General features: G+C 54.3%; 1 protein-coding gene across 1 annotated transcript; it reads right to left on the reverse strand.

Moving 5' to 3' along the window:
* Window positions 1-609: 609 nt before the first annotated feature.
* Window positions 610-2046, reverse strand: Kcns2 (potassium voltage-gated channel modifier subfamily S member 2). The gene has a single exon (XM_042672877.1). It carries the CDS (start codon window positions 2044-2046, stop codon window positions 610-612), a length of 1437 nt encoding a protein of 478 aa, XP_042528811.1.
* Between the last annotated feature and the right edge of the window lie 8492 nt (window positions 2047-10538).

Here is a 10538-nt window from a genome sequence, read left to right on the forward strand (position 1 = left end):
GCCCATGCAAGCCACAGAGCTAAAGATCATAGAACAATTCAGAGACTTGTGTCACCATTTGCATTCTCTGTTTTGTCATCAAAATTAAAGCAAAAGATAAAGAAATCGAGATTTGTTTGCCCACAATTGTGTGCAAAATCTTTTGCTATCCTTGCTGACCTCATAGATAGATACGTTCCTATTGGAAAAACTTGCTGGGTATTTTTTATATATATACAGATATCACAGGACAACCTTGGGAACAGGAACACAAACAACACACAGTACCAGGGCACAAGCACTGAATAGTGTACATAGCAGACAGAGAAACTGGCATTCTGGATACTCATCTGGCAGAAAGATGAACATTTTTTATACCCATGACGCAAACACCAGTGAATGCCATTTCACTGGAAGGTGCAAAGGTGTGGTGTCAGACACACCACTTTCTTAAAAAAAAAAAAAAGGATTCTCAACACTGTGAGAGCAACCTCCGCTGCAGATCCCATGCACCTCTCCCCTCTGGGGTTGGGCAGACTCCTTATGCCATAACCCTAAGCTGCCTGGACTGTGTCAGAGACACAAGTGGCAGCTCAGCAATGTGGGTTTGAGGATGACAAACCCTCCTGGCTAATGGAGGGAGTCACTTAAACTTAGTTCACTTGGTGAGCTCCTGCTCATGTTTGTTAAGCTTGCCATGAGGGATTTAACTTTATGGGCATAGTAGTCCCTTAAATTGACTGAAGGGACCTCCTTCATTCCATCTCCAAAGTCGCAGCTGCGCATGGCACTCTCAAGTTGTTTTTGGCGCCGGTAGAAGTGGGAGAACTTATTGAAGATCAAGGTGATGGGCAGTACCACCACCAGGATGCCTGCCAAGATGCAGGCAGAAGCAGTCAGCTTCCCTGCTGTGGTCCCTGGAACCACATCCCCATACCCTACGGTGGTCATGCTCACAGTGGCCCACCACCAACAGGCAGGGATGGTCGCCAGGCCCTCGTTTTCTTCCTTTTCAATGGTGTAGGCCACCACGGAGAAGATGGAAATCCCCACGGAAAGGTAGAGCAAGAGCAGCCCTACTTCTTTGTAGCTGTATTTTAAGGTCGCTCCCAAGGAGCGGAGGCCAGTGGAGTGTCTGGCCAGCTTTAAGATCCGGAAGATCCGCATCAATCTCAGGACCTGAGCCACTCTGCCCAAGTTGGCCAGCGTGGGTGAGCTCTCCACCACCAGGTTCACCACGAGAGTGATGTAGAAGGGGACGATGGACATGAGGTCGATCAGATTGAGCGCGTTCTTGAAAAACTTGAGGAAGTCAGGGGCCACGGCAAACCTGGCCACCAGCTCAAAGGTGAACCAGGCGATTCCAAAGTGTTCCACGATCTCGAACCTGGGGTCCTCCCCAGGGTTGCCCTGGCTGTCAGGAATTTGGAAGTCCGGCAGGCTGTTGAGGCACATGGTGATGATGGACCCCAACACCACCAGGATGGACAGGACACTGAAGACCCTGCTCAGGACTGAGTAGCCGGGATTGTCCAGCGCCAGCCACAGCTGCCTGCGGCAGTTGCCCAAGGGCTGCCCGTCAAATTTGGAGGCATCGTTGTAGAAGGCCAGGATCTCATCGAAGGAGGACGTGGTGCTCTCCTGGTCGCTCTGCTCGTCCCACTTCTCCTGCTCAGGCTCCACTTTGCGGCCGTGATAGCTGTAGCTGCAGCAGGAGTCAATGAAGAACTCGTTGATGCCCCAGTACTCAATCTCCTGGCTGAAGGAGAAGACGCACAGCTCGGCCATGACGTGGAGCTTGCCGGTGTGGTAGAAATGCAACACGTAAGGGAAGAGCTCGGGGTTGCGGTCGAAGTAGAACTCCCGCTGGACGTCGTCGTAGTCGTCGCAGAGCTCCAGGATGGCCTCGCGCGAGTGGCAGAGCAGCAGGCGGCCCAGGCGCGTCTCGGGGAAGCGCAGCAGGGTGTGGGAGCGCAGCCGCCTCTTGCAGCCGCCCACGTTGATGCGAATCTCCCCATCCTCGACGTTGCTGGCCTGGGACATGTCCCACAGGCTCTGGCCGGTCATGCCGGAGGTGCCCGGCCGGCCGCGCCGCCGCGCGGGGGCGCTACACCTAAAAGCGGAGGGAACCCCGTCAGCCTGGGCGCCCGGCTCTCCCGGCCCCAGCGCCCTTCTCTCCTGACCAGCCCCCCCCCTCGGCGCGCCCAGTCCCCCCCACTCTCCAGCAGGGGGTGGGAGGGTCTGGGTTCTGTAGGGCATTGGAGTGGGGGAACAGGCCCCCTTCCTAGGAAAGGCGGGGAGTCTAATTTCTTTTTTTGGCCTCTGCCCCCTCCCACCCTGTGTGTGGGGGGGGGGGGAGGGGGCTGGCGATGGCTTTTCGTGGGCCTGGGTCGCACCCCCGCGGCTCCGAGAGCTCCTGGGGGGGCCGCGTGCTGACCTTGCCCGTGGGCACACCAAGGAGACGCCCCCGCCCGCGCGCCGCAGACAGGCGGGACCTGAGCCGAGATACGCACCAGCACCGGCAGGGCTGGGCCGGGAGAGGGGCGCGCGGAGATTTGGGAGGGGGCGAGGAGATCCACTGCTCCGGTGCCTAAACCTGGGCCGGGGTCGGTGGGCGGAGGGGGAGGAAGGAGACAGATGGGTGTCCCCGGTGTCCAGCCTCCCCCCACACACACCCCCGCCCAGGACTGGAGCCCCCCAAAGCACCATTTTCCCCTCCCTGGGTTTCCCCCGCCCTCCTGGCGCGGTGCCCCGGGGCCGCGTGCGCGGCGCCTCACCCAGCGAAGCTGCCTGGGCTCGCCTGGCGCGTTCTGGAAGCGCTTACCTGGGAGCCCGAGCGCCCGCGGCCGAGGCCGGCGGGAAACTTCCCCGACCTGCTGGCGAGCATCGCCCCCGATCGTCGCTGCGGGCTGGCTGTGCGTGTGCGCGCGGGTGCGAGGATGTGTGCGCCTGTGTGTGCGCCCGGCCGGCCGGCGGGCGGGGTCCACCGAGCGTCTCCTGCGGTCTCCGGCCCCGCACGCCGCCGCCGCCGCCGCCCGCAGTTTCCAGAGGCTCACAGGTGGCTGCGTGGCTCCGACGTTCTTGGAGCCCCCCTTCTCCCGAGCGCGCGCCCCTCACCCGCCGACAGAGACGGGAGCCCACGCTGCAGAGGCCCGCGGAGCGGGAGCGGGAGCGGAGCCGGTGCGCCTGATCGCGGGCCCTGCGCTGGGGTGCGGCGCGGTGGTGCTGAACGGACAGCTCCCGCGCGCCTCGATCCCGGGGCCCGGCCGCCGCCCCTGCCTGGAAGATGCCGCCCCCAGCTCCGCTGCTCCGCGCTCCTCGCGCGCGTCACTGCGACCCCCTTGCGCCCCAAGCTCAACGCCGGCCGACACCTTTCCCTCCTCCCCCACGCCGCAGCCTCCGGTGGCAGCTGTTATTGCTACCACCCCCGGGGCACAGGCAGAGGGTGGCCTAGGGTGACCTTTCCCCACTGGTCTGGCAGAGGAAGGGCATTGCGTGTAGGGGGTAGGGCACACACACAGAGGATCTCCGGGTTTCCCCATTTAGGGACCCGAAGTAAAGTTTCCCCAAGACTGAGGTTGTTGGGGGGAAAGGAGGTGGCCTGGAGAAGAAGGGACAGGGAAGGAAGCCTGAGGCCCCGCTGCAGAAGGATGCGCCTCGAGAGGGGACGGGGCGCAGGCCCCGCTGGAGGGAACCGTGGAGATCACACCTCTGTGTGGGTACTGTGTGTGGACAGGCAGAGAAGTGTGGGTTGCAGAGGAGTGTATGGAACTCTGTGTGTGTGTGTGTGTGTGTGTGTGTGTGTGTGTGTGTGTGTGTGTGTGTTCTGAAGACAGTAAGCATTTTCAATGTCTATGTAGAACACTGATTTTAAAAAAGGGGGGTAGAGAGATGTATATAGTGTAGCAGTACAGGAGGATCCTGAGACACGAGTTGCTATGGGGTGTGTGTGCGCGCACGTGTGAAATATGAAATGTGCGGTGGTGTGCAGGCTGCTCTACACAGCATCGATGTGTTCAATACTGTATCCTCATTCCCAAGACTTGTGGAGATCTAAACTCTTGGTCTCCTAAGACTGGTCTTACAATCCTCCATCTGGGCTGGACTGAGCTGAGAAATGGCTCTGCATCTTCTGAGACTCATCTGTCTTCTGTCTCAGCCCTCTGCATGGTCTTTATTTGCAAAGACTGGTCGTGGGGTGGGCTGAGCTTCGCAGAGCGTTTTTTGTCCACATGCCTTGGGCAGGAGGTGTGGGAATGCATTTTCAGGGGGCTCTGGATGCATAGCGCAGCTGCAGCAGAAGCACATCCTCATTACCTGGCCCCCGCAATGCTATCCAGATAGAGATGTCCTGTGTATGGCTAGGTGCTTTGGATGGGAGGGGTGCCCAGTGGCAGAGACCCTGAGTTTTGAGCCTTAGCAGTACAAAAAAAAACACACAAAAATATGCTTTGTGCATCTTTGGAGAGTCTGGGGAGAATCCTTGATTTGGTCTCACATGGGGGCTTCTGGATCCTTGCCTGTGCTGCCACTCACCTCTGAGTATGTGTGTGACTGAGGGTGGGCTGCCTGGTGGAGCTCCACATCCATGTCCCTGCAGGACTCTGTGGGTGCGGGGGATCCCCGTGAGGCAGTCCTGTGTGGGCGGGAGAATGGAGTGGTGAGGGCCATGTGAGTGTCCTTTTCTTGTGTTTGATGCGAGTAGTGTATGCCTGTGTGCAAGTGTGTGTGTGTGAGAGAGAGAGAGAGAGAGAGAGATACAGAGAGAGAGATACAGAGAGAGGGGGGAGGGGGAAAGGAGTGGAGGAGAGGGAGAGAGGGGGAAGAGAGACCTTTGCAGCTGCTCTCTTTGTCTCCATGTCTGTTTCTACAGGAGACTGTTTTGGCGTAGGCTCACTCTGCCCTGTGTCTTGCTCTGCTGGATCTGTCATTTGACGTCTGTGGCTCCCCACACCACACCTTGCTGGGCTGCAGTCTGGAGGCCCCTGCGTCTCCCTCATCCCTACTGTAGGAATGCTGCCGACAGAGTCCCAGTCTTGCAGGAGGGTGTGTTTGGTGCATGTGTAAGCATGGGCTTGCAGCCTCTTTCACTCTTCAGTCCCCCCCACCCCCACATACCCTACTGCAGGATCCTTCGCAGCAGCCCCTGGAAGACAGCCTTCACAGCCCTGCCTCCCTCGCTGCCTCAGGTCACTCCACAGCTTGCAGCCCCCTGCAGCTTCCCTACCACACCCCCCTGCAGTTTGTGCTGCAGCCCTATTCCCAGCCACTCCCAATCCCCCAGCCTCAGAGCCCCCCCTGCCCCCCCCCCCCGCCCCACGCCTTGAGCCTTCTGTTGTATTTGGAGGGTCATCCCCTGGGAACACTTGGTTTCAAGGACTCTAAGGTTTTCCTCCCTCCTTGGTTTCTTTATCTGCCTCTTCCTTCTGTTCCTGGCTCTTTTTGTTTTGCTCAGTCCTTGTTTCTTTGTGGTTGTAGGAGACCTTGCCTAGGGAAGAAGAGCTCCTGTGCCTTCTGGCTCTTTGTCTCTCCACTGCCTACAACCACCCCACCCACGGCTCCAGGGACTCTGCCAGGCTTCTGGGGCTTTCACCCCTCTTATATCTCCATTAGGGGCCATGCCGTACCTCTCAAAGCTCTGCCTTCCTGACAACCCCATCCCACCTCGCACCCCGTCCCCTATCCTTTGCCATATCCCCAGCTACACGGATGCTCTTTATGTGTCCCTGCCCTCATTTCACTTTTCCTGTAAGGCTGGAGTCAGGGACAAGTCTCCTTGCTCACCTTTACTTAAATATCCAAGTGAACTAGGAGCCCATGGGGAGAAGCTGAAGTTTAGGGCACATCAGTTGTTTCTTGGAAAGGCTGAGGCAGATGTCTGTGGATCTGACAGATGCCTTTGCAGAGGGTTAAGTATATGTGACAGGCAGAGCCACTTGTTTATTTCCCAGTCTCTGAGGTGAAAAGAAACGGCGCTGTCTCTCTCCCTCTGTACCTAGGAAGCTGGTTTTGTTTGTGGTTTATTTAGAGGTCTGAACCCTGCTCTTAAAATATATCTGCCTGCTCCCCAGCAATACATGTCAAGGCCTGGGGAGATGGTGAGGTGGCAGAGAGCTGGGGAAGAGGCGTCCTGAGAAGGGGGTTTGAGGAGACTGTGGGTGGAGGACCAGATCTTACACCTGGGCAATGTCATTGTTGCTTCTGCTAATGCTGATCTGATCTGAGCCCACACAACTCAGACTCTGCTTTATCCCCTGACAGGTGAGGGGGCTGCTTCCGCGGCCACACTAAGTGAGCTGGGCTTCCTGACTTACATTTCCCACTGTGAGGAAGAGCTGAGTCCTGTTCTTCCCCTAGTCTGGGATTACAGGGCTGCCCATGACCCTACAGAGTGCGCTTCCCCCATGTCCATCCCACTGCCCCCCAGCCATTCTCCCACTGCAGGTCCAGTGCCTCTTTGTGTGTGTGGGGGGGAGGGTTGTGGGGCCTGAACTCTGGGCCTGGGAGCTCTTTAGCTCAAGGCTAGTTTCTACCACTTGAGCCACAGTGCCACTTCTGGCTTTTTTCTGTTTATATGGTGCTGAGGAATCAAACCCAGGGCCTCATGCATGCAAGGCAAGCGCTCTACCACAGAGCCACCTTCCCAGCCCCCCCAGTGCCTCTTAAAAGCACAATTGGGTCAGGTCCTTCCACCTTGGAAACCTTCCAGAGGTTTCTCATTGTGCTAAGAAGGAAAACCATTTGCCTACTTAGCACTGCTCCCTTCCCACCTCCACTTGCCCTATTTTCCATCTATTGTGCCTCAGCCACATGTCCCTTTGTACCCCATACAGGGTGCTGTTCTCTATGCCTGTCTTGGAAGCTTCACAGGGCAGGCTTTTTCTTGTCCCTCTAATCTTTGTTTAAATTCCATCACCTCAGAGAGCTGCTCAATCTAAATTGGACCCCTGGATGAGTTTTTACCAGTATCTTTACCTCATATTAAATCACTCTTAAATACATGATTGAACTATAAATGAACAAGATTTCAACTGCTATCTTATGTTATTTTGTGACAGCTCAAGTCTTGGCCCCAACTCTTCTTCCTGGTGGATTAAATACAGTCCTGGAGAGGGAGAATTTTGTACCTGGGGCTGAGGGGAGAAGTTGCCAGGCTCTGGCCTCTCTTCAGCAATCCAACAACCTAGTATTTCTCAATCCTACTACACATGAGAAGCACCTGTGAAGCTAGCCAATGCTCTAGATGCTGCGGGCCTCACCCCAGACCAAATTGAGTTAGTCTCTGTTGGAGGGCATATGAAATCAATGTGTTCTTTAAGCTCCCTAGATGAGTGGAGCCAAGGTTAAGAGTATGAGCCATCTGCCATTGGACACAGAACAGCTCTCCCATGAGCCAGTATGTGGTTGTCAGTACCAAGGACAGCAGCTGGGTCTCTGTTCTGGGGCTAGTGTCTGCCTTCAGATGCATCCCAGAGGCCCTAGGCTTTTGTCTATGCTTTTGGCAACTCTTGACTGAAGAAAGGTTCCCTGTGCCTCTCAGAATCCTTCACCTTGGAAATAATTATCTTGAAATAAGGAACACTCACATTTTCTTTTCACCTTTGAAAGGGGTCAGCTCCCGAGCCTTTAAGATGTTGACAGTGGGAATGAGGACTGAGGACAAGGTGACTAGCTGACCTTCTTGGGTAGAAAAAAAGCCAGAAAATCTGCTATGGATGGAGACAAGGTTGAGAGAGGGTAAGGGAAGCAGGGAAGAGAGGCCTCTAGGAGGCAGAAGCCAAGCCTGAGCCTGGGGCCGTAGGGAAGCCAGAGTGGGGGGAGGGTTGGATACAATATTGTAAGGAATGCATGTTGTGAAGGCAATTGCTCATTAGGTATTTTGTCAGGGGGCAAAAGTAAATTGCATTGTTTCTGATGTAAAACTAAGGCTTTGAAAATATCTGAGTCCTGGCCTACAGCATTTGGCTTTTTCCCTTCCCTACCGAATTATAGCCCTCTGGTGAGAGGGATGAAGAGTGTGGAGAAGATTGAGCTAGGTATGATGATGATGAGGGTTGCAGTAGAGGCAATCCATGCATCTGGCTCAGGTATGTGTCCTGGATCTAGACTGTTCCAATTCAGCTTCTTTAGCCATGTGTCCTTGGGCATAGTACTTACTCTCTCCATGCCTCAAGTACTTCATCTTTAAATCTGTGATAGCCCCTAATTCAGAAGACTATTGGGAGAATTGAAAGAAGCATTAAAGAACCCAAGGCCTCGTCCATCACAAATGCCGTGGATGTCTATCACGATTAGTGCCAACCATGAGCCTTATAGTGTGTCTGTCACTATTGTGCAAGCTCTTTCCTTACTTCTTGCCTTCACTTGGTTACAATTATTACTTTCCTTTTACTCATGTCCATTCCATTCTAATTAGACTCAAATGTATCTTCCTGTGCCTCTTCACTGTCTCAAAGAAGAACAAGACTTAAGTGGTAAGCTGATTTCTGTAACAAAGACCCACTGGTCTCAGAAGCATAACATACTGAAAAGATGATTTTTTCACTCTTGTTACAATCCTATGGGTGGAGCTTCCTACAGGGAGATTCTAGATTCCTTCTGTCCAGAGCTTTGCCAGCTCTCATGGCCTTTGGAGTCCTTCCCTAGCATCCTCTGCTGGAAGTTGAGGAGGAGCAAAGAGAGTGTGGAGGATGGCATGAGATGTTTTTGAGGCCAGGTCTAGAAGTAGGGGACTACACTTCTATATCCACACTGTTTGGCCAGAACTCAATCACATGGCCTTATATAACATGGGGTGGGTGTGGATGTTATAGAAAGATGAGGAAGATCACAGAAATTGGGGCACCAGCATGCTCTGAGGCAGATGGATGAGCAGAAGCTGGTAGACATCCCTTGTTCCTTTCTCCTAAGATGGGATGAAGGCACACAGCAAAGCCCCCAGTGGCCACCAAAAGCTGGAAGGCCTTCATTGTGGAACTCAGGCCAGGAGGCTCCTGAATTGTCACCAAGGGACGGTTCGAGCCTTGGATAGGACTTGGTTTTACTTTTCTCACAGCAGTGTCTTTCACTCTGAATGTATCCCCACTACCCATGTAAAGAAGAGGTTTGTTTCGTCCAGCCTCTGGATTGAAGCAGCAGGGAGTTAGGCAGAAGATAAAAGTGATAGAGGGTATCAGGTAGGCCATAGACTCTGGTGGCCAGACTTGGAAGCTACACAGCCAGGACATGCATGCGGTTGGTTGCAGGTTGCTCCAGTTCCACAGAGTGCCAGGTGCAGCACTGGGTGGCCTGAATGGTAGAGGTGCTTGGCTGGACTGGCTTGAACAACACTCCAGTGTTGGCAGGCTAGAACACAGAACAGTGGCTGGGAAAGCTTGGAGGGAGTGGGTGCAGAAATCTAAGTGGGAAATCTAGATGAGGCAGATCTCACCAAGATATGGGGGTGACCGTAAAGTCTACCCTAAAATCTCTTTTCTTTACTCCTCCCTTGACTTCCACTCTATCTCTAGGCAGGGAAATTGGAAGAAATCACTCAGGGAAATACTCCCTCTCCCAACCTCTTTGTCCTTTATTATACCCAACTGTACACCAGGGGCCCAGTCCCAGCGCTTCAAACTTCCCCCCAGCTCAGAGGTGCTCATTGCTACTGCCCCCAGCTTTTACCCTTCTGCTATGAAAGTGACATCCACCCACCCTTTTACCCATCCATCGCCCATCGATCCATCCACCCACCCACCCATCCCACACCCTGGATGCCTCTGTGGGCTCCTGTTTCCATGGTTACTTCCAGGGCCTGAGTCTGCTCTGGGTTTGCTGAAAGATTCTCCAGCTATGGGCTGTTCCCCATGACAGCCTTGCTGCTGGACCCAAATATGGCTTGTTTCTAGGGTCCTACTTGCTTAGAGCTCTCCCAAAGCTCTGATCTGACATTACCTGAGCACTGGTCCCTAAAGCCGAGCTGCTTCTTTAATCGAAAATACAACTAAACACTCTCTAGTGTTTGAACAGTGAGCCCCACTGGAAGAGTGTCTGGGAGACTGCCATCAGAAGCAAGTGGGATACCAGAAGTAGAGAGGTACTGGGGAGGAAGAGTCCCTTTGTAATAGTTACAAAGCTAGCCTTTGTGGGGTGCTTATTATAATCCAGGCACAATTCTCCGCATACTCATGCAGGAACAAGATTACTCCACATCCCTAACCCCATGGCATGTGCACTGTGATTATCTGAGATTGGAAAGCTTGATTTCTGTCTGTACCCCTGACAATGGTCAAGGTTACAGAGTTACCCAGTGCCAGAACTGGATTCAAAGCAAAACATGCTCACTCCAGAAGCTGTGTTCCAAAACACTGTGTTCACAGCCTCTCGACAGCCATTCCTCCCACCTAGGGATTCTGGAAGTTTCCCTGAGTCAGTTTTTGAAGACAGGAGGTTCCTGAACACTCCCCAGCACTCAGCTCGGCTCTGAGGGTGACAAGCACCCATATGTGAGATGCACTCTTTTGTACTCTAGGCCCACTTGGGAACAGCTGTCTTACCCAGGAGCCGGGGTGGACCCCAGC

Source organism: Dipodomys spectabilis, unplaced genomic scaffold (genome assembly GCF_019054845.1).
Source record: "Dipodomys spectabilis isolate Male_0828 unplaced genomic scaffold, ASM1905484v1 ptg000783l, whole genome shotgun sequence".
In the NCBI taxonomy this organism is placed as follows: Eukaryota; Metazoa; Chordata; class Mammalia; order Rodentia; family Heteromyidae; genus Dipodomys; species Dipodomys spectabilis.

Bases quoted from the DNA above. Each gene is read 5' to 3' on its own strand.
- Kcns2 (XM_042672877.1), bottom strand. From the start codon at position 2,046: ATGACCGGCCAGAGCCTGTGGGACATGTCCCAGGCCAGCAACGTCGAG.